The 17,939-nt window shown below is 40.0% G+C and overlaps 1 protein-coding gene across 1 annotated transcript; it reads right to left on the bottom strand.

The window, feature by feature from the left end:
* Window positions 1-398: 398 nt before the first annotated feature.
* GJA1 (gap junction protein alpha 1) lies at window positions 399-9,706 on the bottom strand. Its single transcript, XM_027751785.2, has 2 exons — window positions 9,463-9,706; window positions 399-3,464 (listed from the first exon to the last, which is right to left on the bottom strand). The coding sequence occupies exon 2, from the start codon at window positions 3,446-3,448 to the stop codon at window positions 2,303-2,305; it is 1,146 nt and encodes a 381-aa protein (XP_027607586.1). The 5' UTR covers window positions 3,449-3,464; window positions 9,463-9,706; the 3' UTR covers window positions 399-2,302.
* Window positions 9,707-17,939: the final 8,233 nt, after the last annotated feature.

The raw sequence follows: 17,939 nt of genomic DNA, 5'->3' as shown, positions 1-17,939 counted from the left end.
TAAACTAGAGGCAATGATTACATAATGTTGAATCTAAGCCGTATTAAAAGTTGCTTGAAAAATTATGTGACAGTATTTTATTACTATTTTTTTATAAGAGTTTGTAAATGAATATGTTTTCTGAGACTCACAGCAAGATTCGCATTACAGTAGTTCATGCTGACCATGACTTTGTTCCAGGAGCGGCACAACAATGCTTGTTTTTCCAGTGTTGTGAAGGTATCTGAATCTGGTCCTGTGAAATTTCAGTTCAAAGTAAATCCAGATGGATTAAATCAAGGATGCTGCTGAAATGCAGGGTGACTGGGGAAAAACGAACAAGGAAGGAACAAGTTTGGATCATGCTACTGAAACAAAAGATATACGGACATATGAAACAGTAAAAGACAATTAGAAAATGTATTTATACTAAATTAAAACTTTATTGACTAATGTTCTCCAGACAACATGATCTGACAAACTATGGTTGCATACATGCAATGAAGTTGAACACAACAGTAGTTTAACATGGAATGTCAAACAAATTAATATAATGTATTAAATGAAAGAATTTATCTGTGTTGCTGCAAAATGAAACCAAGCTATGTATTTCCTTGGTCAATCTGTGTTCAGCTAAGAGGCTATGCATTTGAAGAAACTGGTAGATTTCTTTAGCATGTATTTCAAATAAATTAGCTAGAATTGTACTCTTTAAAAATCCTTCCAACTTCACTTGCATTTCAAACAAAATCTAAGTGTAACCACTAAAGTTGCTAGAGCCATCTAGAAAGACCTAACTGTCAAACTCAGAGTGGGCATTAAAGTTCAGTAAATGTGAATATTTAGAACAAGAAAAATACCAGTTACTGCAAAAGCCATGTAGGCATATTTTATTATTAATCCAGCACAAAGCACTTCTTCTAAGTTTCTCACATAAAAGACTAAAGCTTGCTTACAGTACTACATCTTCTATCATTCAAGCATCATTATTACCTATCAGGGAGACTGGCTAGATGACCTAATGGGTCTTTTCCACCCCTAACTTCTACAAAATAAAATCATTCATGCCAGCAAGAACACGGTTTGCTACATCTTGGGCTTGATCCTGTAGGCTTTGTTCAGGCGAAACTCCCAAACACTTAAGAGATTTTCCAGAGCAAGACATCCAGGATTAAGCCCTTCTGATTTTTTATTTTTAAAAGAGCATCCGCTTAGGATACATGGAAAACATTCTATAGAATTAAAAAAATATAATGACATGTGCTTCACTTGCATTGAAGGAACCACAGAATGTAAACACCATAGTGGCCCACATTTTCACAATATCCATGAGAAAGTGTCAACTGCAAGTAACTTGTGTGCGTTTATTTCTCAGCCTGTGTTTCCAAGGGTGTTTTGTGTATACCTTTACCTCCACATCCACGCACATACGCACTCCCTTAATATACATAAAGGTGTGACAAAATTCACTAAAGGCAGTTGCTTGCTCATCTTGATGCTTAAATCTGCAAGTGGCAGCAAACTGTGTTTTACAGGATGCTAATTAGACTGCACATGAGCAGCAGGACACAAGTATCGCTGTGAGCAAGACTGTGTCACTGCCGGTTCCACAAGCATGGAGCCATCCCATTTATGCACATGACAAAATATACCTGCATAAAGGGCTGGAAGAGCAGGTGACCAAAGTATTTCTTGGTGGGCCATGTCTAAAATTTGAATTGAACAACTCAAAGATTGTAGATTGTCCTCACAGGAGCTTTCTGACAACCTGGAGGACCCTGTAGGAAAGTTTACCTTCAAAGTGCACTAAGAATGGAATGTTCTTGACAGGGAAATGATCAGAAGCAATCCTGGACTTTTTTGCATATTGAATAGGAAAAATGTTTTCATCTTCAGGTAGCACTTCACCCTGACAAATGTGGGTTCAGTTATTATTAGGTTTTAGTGTTACAGAAGATTCTTTAGGAACAAACATGATAGTACACACATACACATACACTCAGATATTTACAGCCTTTCTAGAAAAACAGCCCCTTACCTTAGTACTACCTATCTTTTTCTTTTTTTTTTTTTTTTAGTATTTGAATTCTTTAAACCAGCTACATTAAATACCAATGTGTAATGTACCACCCCACACCAATCCCACATCCCCTCAAAAAACAGCAATTATTTCAAAAGTTTGTTTGCTTGTTTGTTTTTTTATGATTGTTAAAATCTCCTGCTTGAGACTGTTAAGTACCACCTCCGCTGGAACAAGATCAGCACTGACGGCATCTTCCAACGCCCGTCATTTCATAGTTGAGCAAGTACTGCAGCAAGAAGCTTAGATCTCCAGGTCGTCAGGTCGAGGCCTGCTGCTGGCTCGGCTGCTGGCTCTGCTGGGAGGCCTCTGGTCCACAATGGTGAGGGGCTGCAGCTCGTGTCCCGATGCCAATTTTTTAGTGTTCTGGTGCTCATCAGAGAAGTCGAAGGGCTGGGCATGCGAGTTGGAGATGGTGCTGCCAGCCTGCCCCATTCTGTTCTGCTCCGCGCTGTAGTTGGCCCAGTTTTGCTCGCTGGCTTGCTTATTGTAGTTACGACAGGAGGAATTGTTCCTGTCTCCAGTAACAAGCTTGTACCCTGGGGGAGACATGGGAGACAAGGGGGCAGTCGGTGAGGAGCAGCCATTGTAATAAGCATATTTGGGGGAGCCACAGTCCTTGGAAGGGCTCATGGCACCGCTGTGGGAGTAGGGGTCGGTTTTGCCTTTCACACGATCCTTGACACCCTTGAAGAACACGTAGAAAAGCTCAATGATGTTCAAGGCAAGAGACACCAAGGACACCACCAGCATGAAGAGGATGAAGATGGTTTTCTCAGTTGGACGGGAGAGGAAACAGTCCACCCTGTGTGGGCACGGATCTCGCTCACAGGTGTAGATGGCATTCAGACTAAACCCATAAATGTACCACTGTATCAGCAAGAAAGCCACCTCGAAGACAGATTTAAACAGGATGCTGATGATGTAAGTACGGAGCAGTCCCCCACGCATCTTCACTTTGCCATGCTCTTCGATCCCATACTTGAATTTCTTAATTTCTATTTGCTTGAGGTGCATATCCACATTCACGCCATCATTTGCGACCACTTTGAGCTCTTCTTCTCTTTTGTTCAGCTTCTCTTCTTTCCTCATTACATAGAACACGTGTGCCAGGTACAAAAGGGTAGGTACAGACACAAATATGATCTGCAGAACCCAAAAGCGTACATGGGAGATGGGGAAGGACTTGTCATAGCAGACGTTCTCACAACCAGGCTGTTGAGTGTTACACCGGAAAGCAGACTGTTCATCTCCCCAAGCAGATTCGACTGCTGTCCCTAATAGCAAGATTCGGAAAATGAAGAGGACAGACAGCCACACTTTCCCTCCTGCAGTAGAATAGGCTTGAACTTTGTCAAGAAGTTTTCCTAAGGCACTCCAATCACCCATCTTCACAGGATGCTGGCTAAACAAGGACACAAAGAAAAAAAAAAGTAGGGTTAAGGCAGAGCTTGAATACCTTTGACAGACTAAATCACAGAGCAATGCTAATAGAGCAGTGGCGTCAGCTTTGTTGTAATTCATGTGTCTTTCACGATCTGAAGAGAAAACAGAGTTTTAGTCTGCAGGTGGAGTGGGAAATCAGGGAAACTGAAAAGAGAAAGTACCATGTAATGTCTCAGAGCAAAATGAAAAAAAGAGGTTCCTAATTTCATTCCAGTTTTCAAGAAGCCTGTGACAACCCTCAGTGACCATTGTGGTTGGCTCAGCTTCCTTGGTGGCACAGCCTCAGTTCAATGACCTACACCTGCCTCAGGTGGAAAACAGCTGTGACACACTGCTGAAGCAGGGTGTGGAACTAAGCAGTGGCACTGCCTAAATATGCTAGGAATATAGGAAAGATTTTTCAATTTCAGTGTGTATTGATTGTTCCCTGTAATTTTTACGCTCAATCTTTCAGATACTAAAAAAGCAAACCATGGGTTAACATAAATACAAAAGATTACATTAAGTTAACGTTAGGGTCAGATACATAAAATTCTATCACTGCAAAATGCATGCTGTTTTTCCTACACCAGCATTAAACTGGCCTCTTGCCTATCGCTACATAGTGTGCAATACATTTAAGAGTATAGTTCCTGATGATGCCAATTTATACTCTACTCAACTTCAGAAAAAAAAATTGCTTTCTAAATACAGCTTGTACATTAGTATTTCCAGATCAAAGTTAGCATTCTTTACCTATAGTTTTATGGAGGAACCAAAAATAGTAAATACATGAAACACAACTAAGATAATGTTACCATATTGGAGGAACTCGTTTCCTGTTTATCTGTGATTTGCTTAATTCATTGTAGTTTCAGATTTGTGTTTGCATCTTTTTGTATTTAAATTCCTTCTTTGTTTTGAAAGGAAAAAATATTCAGCAAGGAAAAAAGAAATAGGTAAATGAGCTCTTTCTAAGGCAACTCCTGGCTTGCAGTTTGCATTCCAAGTGTTGAACACTGCAAGTTTAAACTGTCTCCCCGACTTGAGTTTTAAAGTGTGCATTTCTGGGACACAGGCAGGTTCTTGGGATATCTGGAAATACACAGGATGACATAAAAGAAATAAAAATTCCTGGGAAGAATAAATTTCACTATACATTTTTATCAACTAGAGAATGGCAATCTTATATTCATAAAAACTTACATTTTAACTTGCCCCCTGAAAAAGCATGTGAAATCAGGAATTTAACAGGAAAAATAATCAAAAACTTTCCCCTTTAAAGTGGATGCTGCTGGGCATAGATATTTGTTCCACGCATGCTGAGTAATCCCTTCCTGGTATTAACAGTTTTTACAATGTCCAAATGATTTCCTCCCCACTGCATCATGGATATATCCCCTAGTGAAGGTCATTTATAGAAAAAGCACTTTTTGGATAATTCATAAAATAGGAAATTTTAGCACCAAGGAGACTTGCTTTCAAGAAGCAGTGAGTCACTGGAAACACAAGACTGTAAATCTGGCAAACTCAAACATAACAATAAATGTCAAATTAAAACACACCATTCCTGCCATCAGAAAGAGTCTGACAGAGTAATGGGAGACAAGTGTCTAAAATAGCTTCGAGATGCCAATTATCTTTGAAACCCTGAAAAATATACCAGGGCCATTTCCTCCATTTGCCTAGTCAGCTGGCTCTGAAGCTCACCAACCACAGCCTGCTGACCCTTCCTCATATAATTAGCTCTTCTCATGAATGAAGCCCCATCAAAGGATCAGGCCTGCTTCAGACTTGGAAATCTGGAAGCCTCTGCTGGGAGGAGTATGCACAGCATGTTTATCTCTGACACATCCCCTCAGCCATCCTCAGCTTTCATCTTTCCCGGGAAAAGTGAGTTTGTCTTTTTGGGCTGGGGCGGCAGACAGGAGTCAGGCAGAGGATCGCAAAGGTCTCTGGAAAAGCTGAAATGAAATGTGACTACATTCTTCTCAGGCTGGGATTGTTAAAACAGAGAACAGCCTGTAACTATACAACACGTGAAGTCTGTTTTAAAGGCAAACTATTTGCTCCATGTCCTAGAAGTGAAGTGGACAGAAGGAGCCTTTTTCAAGTAAGAGCTTCTTGATTTAATTAGTCAGCTTTCCAATGATTTTAAACTACTGGGTTAACAGACTTTCCTCAGACTCAACGTTTTTACTGTCTAAATGTTATTTCAGATTGAAAGCCTGATTAAGAAAACAGAGAATGTGTTATTTCTAGGCAGTTATGTGTTGTTTGTTTTCTAATTACACCCCTTTCTGGTTCATTAATGCAATGTGATTTACTTCAGTTTTGACCTACTTAATCCCACACCTGCAATAGTTGGAGAATTAACTACCTATTTTTTAATTTGCTTCAGCATGCAAAATTGCTAAATTTCATCTGTGTCCTCTGGCAATATAAACTCCAGGAGGAAACATTCCATGCTTGAATTACTCATACATAGTTTTGAAAAGCAACTTTTTTAAACAGAGATCAGTTACATGCTAGCCTTTGCCAGTGATAAAAAACCCCACATCAATTCAAAATATTGTACTGTTAATCAGATAACCTTGTGGTGGCACAAATATATTATTCCTTTTCTTAAGTGGATTCTATTGTGTTATGAAACACAGTACTTTGCTTTGTTGTAGAGAAAATTCATTCATCGGATCTAACTTGTTTACTTTCAGGGCACTGAAAGACCAGTTTTATTAACCGACTACAAATCTGTTTACCAGGTATAGAAAGAGGGTTTGTATCAAATGGGTATTTTAAGTATTCTAGTTTTGTAAGTAGTTTCTAATGGTTGGCAGAACCTTTAAAAATAGTTCTTCAATATTCTGGACTAAAACTTCTTTTAACACTTCCAAACACCTTATGTGAGTCCACTGAATGACACAGGCTGGCCTGTTCAATTGATATGATTTCACTACTTTAGGAATTTAAGGATATGGCTGATGATGAGTACGTGTGTTTCATGAGTTCCTGGTGATTAATACTTTACAGGATCATAACCTTCTTCTGAGGCGGACTAATGCTGGCCTAGCACTAACATATAGCAGTCTTTAAAAGATGGATTTCTTCCAGGTCCTACTGTGTGTGGGTAAAGATAGGAAAAAAATCCATAGAGCAGCAGGAGATCTGACAGCATTCATTGCATGGGTTTTGGATGACCAAATATATAAGACATTTGATTTCTAGGCCACAATTAAGAAATTCTAGAACTATTTTTTATGGACAGCATTCATCATGTCATCTGGTTCATATTTTCCGAAAAGAATAATGCAAACTCAGGGCTGTGGTAATGTGCCCAGGTCTGACTACAGTGTTAGAAGGTCACATGCTAGCAGATGGAAGAGCAGTAAGGGTTAGAGTGGGTTCTAAAATGGGATCAAGCAGCTGAAGCAACTGGGAAACCGGACAAAGTTTTGGTTTTTCAACCACTTCTGCCTTTTTATTTGTGCTTACACACACATATGGACAAGAGAGAAGGTTCTGGACCCTGAACATCAATCGGCTTGAGCATTTCTCAGAAGTAACATGCATTGCAAAGAAAGCAGATGAGATGTACAACTCGTCGAGTTTGGACAAGTTGGAAGAGGGAAAGCTAGTTTTCTGTAATCTTGCAAAAATAAAAGAATGTCTTCCAGACATTCCTCTGGGAAAGTGGTGTTCATATGTGGGACTGCAGATCAGCTTCAGTTCATTTCATCCACCGGACAAAGATTACGCATTAAATGGTTGCAGTAACTAGAACTTAGTGTCACAACTATGATTTTCTTCTTTGTCTGCCAGTATTTCTGGTGGTCAGTCACTAGTGGATTTACCCCACAGTCTCTGCCTCTCACATGTTGTACCCTCCCCACCTAGTTTAATTTTAAATCATGTTTGCAAAAGCAACTTTAAGCACTTTCTTAGACAGTCTCTAGTTGTACAATTCAGGTCTACCCCCTGTGTTAATGCCCAGATTCATCCCTCTCCTGACTCACTCTGGAATTAAGGGAAGGAAAGCTGAATTTCCTGAGGGGGCCTTGGGCCCCCTGATGCTCCTGCTTGAGGATTTTGAAATCTGGATGTCTAAAACATACCTGGGCATGAAAAACAGCCCCGGTGCCTCCATGCAAGACAAATTCAGTAGGTAACAAGGGGAGGAGATACTAGTGACTGGGGGAGAGAAAGCAATGTATCTAATGAAACAGATGCATTGCTCAATGTCCTCTAACCTTCCCTGTGCCCACAGGAATCCTTGGCCTTGGTTCACTGTAGAGACAAATAAAATTAATCTTTTGGGCTTGCATAATATGAGAGATAGCTTGAGATAACTTTACAGTGTTGAATCTGTCTGCGTTCCTGTGTGTATAAGCATTCAGCTTTATGTCGCAAATCAAATCCCTTGTGTCCATCCCTCCCTTCCCTCTCCTGAACCGAGCCTGCTACTTGCCTTTCTCCCATTCGTATGCTTGTTAGGTATTGTGGGTCAGCGCCAGTGTTTGGCTTTGAAGTTTCTGAAGGAAACACTTCAGTAAACATCCCAAAGACTAAAAGCTTAAATTCTGCAGCATAGTGTGCTGTCCAGATGTTAAAAATGGCAGGATGAAAGCTTCACGCAAGTCCTCTAACTCGCTCCCTATGCACGCGCACACACACACACACACACGCGCGCGCGTACACGGGGACGTCAGGCAAAAGGTGTCCATAGCCCATTTTTGCCTCCATTACCAAGGGTTTTCATCACAAATGTCGCATACAAAAACGAAAAGGAATGCCTTGGACGAAATATGCTGCTTCGTGAGGCTCGCTGGGTATCTCAAGGCAAAATATGAGGACACATATAAGAACACAATATTCTTGTTCATGTGTTACTTGATAAGATAGACTCTGTGCTTCATCTGTCTTTCAGATGAAGGCTTTTTCTGCTTCCTCTTGTTGCTTTTTAACTACTGGCAAGCAGTAGGCAACAACTGCTATAAGGAATCACTCCAAGTCTCGCAACATAAAAAGCTTTTTATTTTTCCAAAAGATGCTGCTCAAGCATTTATTCCTCTGCATTTTGGTCATTCAAGTCTTCAAGGGAATGTAACATATAGAGATTATGACACATATTGTGTGTATTTTTGCACAGTCCTTCCTAGACAACTTTCATTTATATCTACCCAAGACTTTCACAGACATTGCCAACGTGGTAAGGCATATCATGATATTCCACATTCCTTCTCTAAAATCCCTCACAGAGGTTGCTAAAACAGAGTAACTATATACAAACCAGGTTAAAAATCCGTAACGCATGTCTGGATTTTATCACATCTATTTTAAAAGAAAAGGGGAAAAATTATCAGGAAGACCACGTGAAAGTCACTACTTCAGTAGCTGCAGCATTTAACAAAGCACCTAATTAAGAACCTTGCTCTGCTCAAGCTATCAGGCATCAATCAGGATTTCCATATGAAAGCAAAATGTGTGGGCAAGGAATTGGACGCACTCAGGGCAAGGTCTCTCTGTTAATAACTTCTGAGGCAATTTCGGTACAACAGAGGAGACTGAAGCGCGCCTCAGTTTTTTTCTTTAGAGGAGCTGAGTTACCCCAAGAGCAGTGCAGGGGAGCGATCGCAAGTACTAGCAACAAGTCTGCAACTCAGCCCAGCACTCACAACTTCGCTGTAGTTCCTCCTTCGCTTGAAAAAGGTTATAAGTTGTAAAAGTGTAACACTTCTAGAAATGTATAGAAATATGACGAAAGAAAGTAAAGGATTCCTCCAAGATGGAACTTCGCTTTGCACTTTAAGAGAATCTACGCTGTTAAGAGATGTGTTTTTTTAAAACAAGTTCAACCATGAGCGCAATAACACAGGATTTCTGGGGGGGAGGGAGGGGAAAGTGGGAGAAGAAAAGAAGTGTTTTCAGAAAAAAAAAAAAGTGATACACAAAAAGATGAAAAAGGAAAACTTTCAACTTACCCTTGCTGATCAGCAGTGAAACTGGATCAGAGTACTTCTTTGGATGGTTAAAGTAAAATGGAAGAGCACGTTCAGGCACTCAGACCTATCTATTTAAACTTTAAAAGTCTACTCCTGTTTTGTATTTTTCATCCTTCCTTCCCCACTAATGAAAGAAAAGTGCTGATACCTCGTAAAAGTTTTTTCTAACTTTGAACACTGGGAGAGCTTTTAACAAGTTTTCAAGCCTCTGACTGCGAGAGGAGGGGAGAGGGAGGGGAGGCAGCCGGGGAGGAGGGGCGCGCTGCGGGCGGAGAGCAGGGAGCTGGGGAAGGAGGAGGGAGCGGGCTGAAGACAGCAAAAACCAGCCCGCGTAAAGACACAGAGCATGGAAGTCCACTCTTGCTGATGTAACAAAACAAGTACAAGGGCAATTAGCAGCCGCCTCACACCCCCCTCCCCGGTCACTGGGGCACCTGGGTGGCACCGTGTCCAGATCTGGGCTCGCCTGAGACAGATGAAACAGCTTGGCTCTCTGTTGTGCACCAGGAGTTTCACTGCAGGGAAAGGGGAAAATGCATTGAAAGGGATTAATGGGTAACCAGCGCGGACCTCCTGGACGCTGGGGCTGCTCCCTCTGTTCACTCCTCGCCACCATTCAGGAGAGGAAGCCCTCCCAAGCCCTCTCTACTTTTTGTTATGAACGCAACAGCTTTGTCTGCTGAGGTCAATTTCCTTTACGTGCACACATGAAAGTACACACCGGGAGCAGCGTGTTTGTTTCCACAGGAGATACACATCACATATTTTTTTTTACACACACGTGTGTGTGTGCCTGTCCCATGGGAGAAATGAAGAAATGACCTCAAATTCCAGGAAACTCTTTCCAGGAAATTTCAAAAAATAAAGCACAGTACAGAGAATCAGTCTTCAATAGTAAGAAGAAATGCTCCTGATAATTTTTGAACACATTTTACAGAGTAAAATCATGCTCCAAAACTGATCTATGCAATTGGAGAAAACAAGTTTGGCTTTGCTCCTGATCAGACCCTAGTTAAATGCTCCTTGAAAATATGCCTCCTCCGTGGAACAGAGATTAATTTATTTGTCTGTCTCTGTTAAGCTCCTCACACATGGAATCGAAACTTCATGAGGAATTGGTCTTGTATTTGTTCACGTCATGCGGTATTAGCTGCTCTGTGGGACTGCTTAAGAGCTTCTCTAGAAGTGTTTGTGGTCACATAGTTCTCCATGAAGTTTCACAGTTTGGATTGTACTGGACTCATTTGGGTTTCAACTCATGTTATTCACAAGACCTATTTCTGGGCTCAGTACCATGGAAGAGCATTTTTTGCTCTTTGAAGGCTACAAAGGAGGGAAGAAGTCCAGTAATGGTCATTGAGAGCTTCCTAGATAAAAGTCCTCTACAGTTTCTTCTTGAAATAATGAATGTTACACTATACTACACAACCTAGATATTACTGCTTATTTTGCACAGCTCTTCCCTACTGCTTTTCACCCAGAACTCTCTCAAAGTAAGGCAAGGTCTTTGTAGAAGGCTACTCATCAGGGAGCTTTGAAGCTGGGAAACAAATACACCATCCTGGTTCTTGCTCTGGAACAGTTTGTAGCAGACTACACTGCCTCCTGTTTGAGAAAAAGAGTTAGTACACTACAACTGCACACCTATTCCCCTTCCTCCAGCTGCAGACGGAGACAGCTGGTTTCCTCAGTTTGCCCTCTTTCCTTTGACATTGGCTGTTAGATTTTACAATTTTGTTTTGTTTTGTTTGTCTTTTACAGTTGTCCAAGCCATATGGCAGAAAGAAATCCCATGTTTTCTGAAGGTTGTTTTCAGGTTGCCTTTTCTCATCACATTAAGAGAGAAATGGAACTGTGTGCCTAACAGGCTGTGAGCCCTTCTTCTTGAGGATGGAAAAATTGTAATACACAAATCATAGCATTTCATAGCCTTCATGACTATTGTACAGACAGGGAGCAGAATACACATAGTGCTCCTGCTACAGCCCTGTAAAACACTGGTCATTCTGGAGCAAAGTACAAAACTCTGTCAACATGGCTATGTGTGTATTGATGCTGGAGACTTGGAGGACATTTGGGATGTTGTATATGGTGCTGCTGCAAAAGCTGCTCCTTAGGAAAGCAGAATTATGCCAGGGAAAAAACCTTGAATCATAGCATGCAAGAATACAAAGCTATCATTCCCTGTCAAAGCTGGCAGGATCACAGGGTTCAGCTTGCCCGATCCTGCATTTCTCCATTATCTTCCTGTATAGGCTTTGCAATTTTTCAAACATTTGAAAAATTTTGAAAGAAGGGCAGAGAATCTTAAAATCCACCTTGGAAAACTAAAATGTGTGTGTTAGTAACAAGGAATATGCAGCCATATTAAGCATAACACTTGGCTTTCTTATGGCATTATCCACATGAAAAGAGAAAGTTTTATAAGTCTCCACCCGCAATACTTTGTAGAATTAGGAAAGATTATCATTAGTCCTGATAAGAATTACTTGGAAATGTCTCCTAGAGTTTGGAACTACATCTTCATGGTCATGTTCCACAGCCTATTACCAGAACATATTCAGCTTCAGGTGATGCAATGATCTACCATTTCACAAGGTTACCAGAAAGTCCCACACTCATTTGCCTCACAATGGAAATAAGTTTTTCAGAATGAACAAACATCCTCATGCGCAACCCCTCTTCAGGTAAAGCTGTGTTCAACAAGAAAGCAGGGGATATCAAGCCTGACATATTTGTAAACCTGTTCTTCATTACGGTCTAAGATATGGGTAAGAAGATCACAGTTAGGTTTGAGGCCTTGTATTGTGGAAGACAGATAGATTCTTTTCACCTGATAGAAATTAATATTTTGGGGCCTTGAGCTCCCTGGGACTTTTATTGCCATCCATTGACATTTTGACTTTTGGAGCAAACAGCACTGTCTTGTGAAACAATCTTTCAGCATGGCAATGTGAGGACTCCAGAACCTGTTTGCCTTTCACTGTGACTCAATGCAGTGCTGGAGCCTAGGCTCCGTCAAGGGCATCTCTGGGACTGAACCTCAGGGTGACTTCCACAGGGTTTCTGTACACTCTCTGTGAATTCTCAGCTGAATCAGTGAAATAGTTCAGAGCCCACAGTACTGCTGCTGCTTTTCTACACAGACTTACCAAATGGAACCATACATTGGTCTATTTAGTATTTCCAGCTTTTGACACAGATTCATGGTTAATAAAGAACTCAGTCCACTATATATCTCTCTATATTTTTATATATATATCTATATATATATATTCTATATATCACCTGAACGCAAGTGCAGCATTCTATACGGAAACTTTTTTCCTCATATTGCTTACAAATACTCCCTCAAAAATATTTGATAACCTAATTCGCTAGGAAAGCCCTAGTGAATGTTTCATTTGGAAGTTTCTCCCGTCCTTTGACCATTACCAAATCTCCCATTGATACCAGCAGGGTTCACGGTCTACTTCCAATTAAGCATGCCTGTAATTTATGGAGCTCTTAAAATGAATAGCATGTCTTCACTTGTTTTCAATTTGTTTGCAAAATTCACATCCCAGTACTCCCATTCACACCACTGTCCTCATCCTGTGCAATTTGGGAGAGGAATCCAAGGACCAAATAAAATTGCTGAATATACAGTACGTGGAGATTAATATACATGGCAATGCAGATTTTCTTAGGTGTTTTCAAGGCAGCTGTGCAGTCACCCACATCCCTGAATGGCACGTAAGCTTCGGCAGGTTCCCTTGGCACACACTTGGCTTTAAAGACAGACTTGTGAATAATGCCCTGATTCATGGCCCATAGAGGTAAAGCTTTTCAGAACATCCAAGGAACAATAATGTGTGGTATTTCTTGATTACCTAAGCACATAAATGTGCAGACTAATGCTTTGGGGTTTTTTTTGGGTTTTTTGTTTGTTTGTTTGTTTGTTTTTTTTTTTAAGCAAGCACCCAGTGTTTTTCGCTTGTTTGAGGAATTTACATCACATAGAAATACAACACAGCTTTGAAGTTGCTGGCCACAGTGCTTTCACATTCTCTCAGCTGGGGTGACTGGACTGGAGCCCGCTGTAAGATGCTGCTCCCAGCACCATTGGGTGTGCAAAACACAGCCTTAACCACTCCCTGCCTCTAGTTTCAAAGGGTCATTCCTTGTTCAAAATAGACAATTCAAGGCAATTGTCATCCCTCAAGGTGGTATCTGGTTCCACTTGGGTGGCACGGCACACAGTATATAAGAATATTTTCTGATAATTATAAGGATAATAATAATAAAAAGGAGGATAATCATAAGACTGTCTTGTAGTGAGCTCACTTGCCATTCTTTTTTGAAAGTGGTCTCTCACATTCATTTCATTCAAAGCTAGATATTGCACAGGGGAAAAGTAGGCTTAATCAGCATAAGATAGATTCTGCTCTTACTGCCTGCAAAAGATAAAAAAAATGCTGTTTTAAAAGAAACTCTGCTGGAAAAAACATCAAAATTGAAGCACCTCAGATGAAAGTGGGAAGTTCTCTGTGATGTCATCGCATCAGAGCCCAGCCTAGTGAATGGTCACTGTTCTCTGGAAATATATTGCACTGTTGCACAGTCATCTGTCTACAATCTTAGAGTGTTTTATAAATATTATCATAGAAGAAGTTACGTTATAGCAACCTCTTTTACGGAGTTGGGAAGTTTGTCATGGAGTATACCAGCAGCTCTTCTGAGTCATAGACAGCTCACGACACAACCAGAATTAGAAGCAAAATTTCTTAATGCCAGGCTCCATCCTTTAAACCCCAAATTATTCTGATGTGTTCTCTAGTTACATTTTGGAATACTAGCTAGCAGTGCAAACAGCTAAGTGGTTGTTTCTTTTTAAAATTTATGAGGATCACAGAGAAGAAAAATACAATGTTCAAAGTTTGGGTTGATTGTTTCCTTTCTGTTCTTTGTGCTGGTCGGTGCTTGCCACTTCATACCACTAAGGTCTCACAACTTCATGGTCATACTCATTTTGCTCTCATGCTACATTTAGAAATATGAATTCACTCCTGGCTCAGTGATGGACGACAGAAAGGGAGAATGGTAATATGTGAAGACTCAGATGCTCTTCTGCTGTGCCAAGAAACTTCTAAACCTCATTGCAGACCACTTAAACACCAGAAAAGTTTGTCTTAAAAGGATTTATCCCAACTGCCACGGTCCAAAGGAATCGTGTTCCTTCACACTCAACATTGTAACTGATTCCAATCAATATGTCCTCTGAACTAGATGCCCCTCTAGAAAGACATTAGAAAAGCATTCAAACAAAGAATGAAGTATAAGTTCACAGATCCTTATGAATTTGGCTCCACCTTCTGTACACAGTGAAAATAAACATGAATTATATTGGATCTTGAATGCCAGTTAATCTTTTGTTTATTTTATTTTTCATTTCACATTCAAAAATCCTGCACTGAGATGATCTTATAGTGTTTAGTGAGGTTTTGTTTCTCTATATTGGTGGTGGTGAGGTTTTCTAGTCATTTGGTTCTAAAGGATGAGAGATTTTTAAAACAAATATGGCCATTTCATGTTTTCAAACTGAAGAGTAACATAGAGTGAAAGTAACATTGCCTTTCACAAAACAGTCTTTAAATTTCTTCAAGGAGTCTGGCTATGACTGAATATACATTAACAATGAAATAAAACAAAATTTCAGAGTATGTATTGACACTGTCTGCTACTTACTCTGATGGGTAATCTCACTGAAGAAAATGAATCTGCACACATTAAGTACTACCCAGCAATATAAATAAAGGCTGTAGAGCCAAATTCCAAAATAGCAGCCTGCACAATTAAAAGAAAATCAGAGTAGGTCACTCCTCCAAATTACTAGCCAGTTGAAGATACTTTTGTACCTTTATTGATGAAAAAATTCTTTATTACCAAACAAAAAAAATCAGCAGTAATGCAATAATGGTTGTGCTTTGGATGTTTAGAATAAGTGAGCTGTTTTGACATTATTTTAATACTTTTTTATCCAGGCTTTGCAAACAGCAACTGCCTTTCTGTGGAAGTCTTGAAAATCTTGTAGAGATTGATGAGTTTTCCACATGTGCCTGAACTGAGGGACAGAAAGTTTGGCTACTTTCAGAAGTGGAAAGGGGAAATGGGTGAGCTCCCTTCCCCTCCTGTTCTTAGAACATCCTCAGTTTTTATTTCGTTTTGATTTTTAATCTTCTTTCAACAATTCCAGATTCACTCAGCATTTGAATAAATTTGTTAATGTGAGGCACTGTGATTTACTCACAGAACAATATTTTTATTTTTAGTTAGGCAATATTATTGGTTACAGTGAATTAAACTGTTCTGCTTCAGTACTTAAATAAGCATTGAAGTCTAACTAAAAGGACTTTTTACTAGAAAATCAAAATGAATATTTGGTTTATGTCAGTTCACAAATTGATATTTAGAAATGAGTCCCTTTTTTCTATTACTTCCTACATAGAAAGAGAACCAGAATCATTTATAGGCTCTCTTTTATTATTCCACACATTTGAATAAAATTTTTTAATCCCATTATATATTTGATTGTATTTTTTTTCTTTTTTTTATTCATCACAAGATCAGTGAATGCTTTTGGGCAGCCTTTTCCTGTAGATACAATTGGTTTTAGACTGACATTTGTGTTCATTCACATTTCAATGAGTGACTGTGTTCACTCACCTGCAGACAACCTGTGATGGTCATTTTAAAATCTTCTCCCCACATGACTGCCAAGGAAACAGAGTAGTTCAGCTTTCCTCTCAGTTTAAGAGTTTTTTGCCTGCAGACAAGAGATATTTAATGTCAACTAAGAGAATGGGCCTGGAATACACCATTTCAAAAGATTTCTGAAAAACAGAGTCAGAGTGTGTGAGATGCTCCTGGCTGAAAGGCAGAGGTACACTCACTGGGTTTCTTGATAGCCACCACAGGGGTGTTTGAGGACATGAACATTTCAAGGTTTCCCACCCATTTTCCTTACACCACTCTGTTGTCATTTGCTGTACAGATGCATATGTCTTGGCCACAATTATTTGAGGAGCATAATTGCTTCTTTCTTTCAGCCGTCTGCAGGATTAACGGTGTTGTAGACACGAAAGGGTCTGCAAAGAACTGGACATCAAGAAATTCTACATAAAAACGAGTAAAAATTATTAACAGGGTTGACTGCTGGTAAAAATACAAATTGATTTAAAATATACTACTAATTAAGGGGTTCCCATAAGAACAGCTTTGGGAAAACAACCGGAAAATTAATCTACTGGAATTAGCAGTTGCTGTTATAAAATTTTCCCAGAAAGGGATCTCCCAGTATAATCCATGAGTCATTTTCCTAAGCAGTAAAGAACATCAAGTCCAGTAATCTGCTTTGAATTTAAATGTGTGTACATTCATTTATCTAATTTCTCAGAAATTTTTATATTAACTGAACTGGAAAAAAAATGTAGTCGAATTGCAGTGTATCAGTAAGACATGGACAAATGAGGCAAAAGGAACATAGAAGTGTCTAGCTCCACAGTGTAGGCTGGGAACTGCTCATTTGCTATTGCTAGCACTGTTCAGCAAACATGAACTTAGGTGCATAAGGGAAAACGTTAAATAACTGATAACAATAGCTTTCAGCTATTAAACTTTAATACAAAGTACATGATATCCAAAGCATGCTAAAATCATACAGAATAAAAGCAGTTCAATAACATGAGAAAATTGGTTGTAATGTACTGAGCATTAAATTAAAGCGTTATCTTTTACATGTCAAATTTGAATAGTAAAACCCAGCAGCTTCACAACTTTCTGAGGCTGCGTTCAAAATAAACAACTTTCAATTACCTGCCCTCAAAATAAACACTGGCTTATAAACAGAGTTCTTGTAAACTTGATCACAGTAAAACCCCACATGGGTACTAATAACCTCAGACTACTCCATAATAATCATTTGAGAAAATTGGTTGTAATGTACTGAGCATTAAATTAAAGCGTTAAAGCCAATCTTTTACATACAGGCTCACAGATTGGAAAGCAGCCAGGCAGAAAGGGACCTGGGGGAATTGACAGGAAGCTCAACATGAGCCAACAGTGTGCCCCAGGCCAATGGGATCTTGTCCTGTATCAAAAATAGCGTGGCCAGCAGGAGCAGGGAAGTGATCCTTCCCCTGTACTCTGCGTTGGTCTGAGTATTGTGTTCAGTTCTGGGCCCCTCAGTTCAGAAAGGATATTGAGGTGCTGGAGCGGGTCCAGAGAAGAGCAACAAGGCTGGTGAAGGGACTGGAGCATAAGTCCTTCTGAGGGAGCTGGGGTTGTTTAACCTGGAGAAGAGGAGGCTCAGAGGTGACCTCATCACCGTCTATAACTACCTGAAGGGAAGTTCTAGCCAGGTGGGGGTTGGTCTCTTCTCTCAGGCACTCAGCAATAGGACAAGGGGGCACGGGCTT

This window comes from Pipra filicauda, unplaced genomic scaffold (assembly GCF_003945595.2).
Source record: "Pipra filicauda isolate LSUMZ 115617 unplaced genomic scaffold, ASM394559v2 scaffold349_size1355687_pilon, whole genome shotgun sequence".
Taxonomy (NCBI): domain Eukaryota; kingdom Metazoa; phylum Chordata; class Aves; order Passeriformes; family Pipridae; genus Pipra; species Pipra filicauda.
Note: the sequence above shows the minus strand (reverse complement) of the source record. Positions and strands in the feature narration are given on the sequence as shown.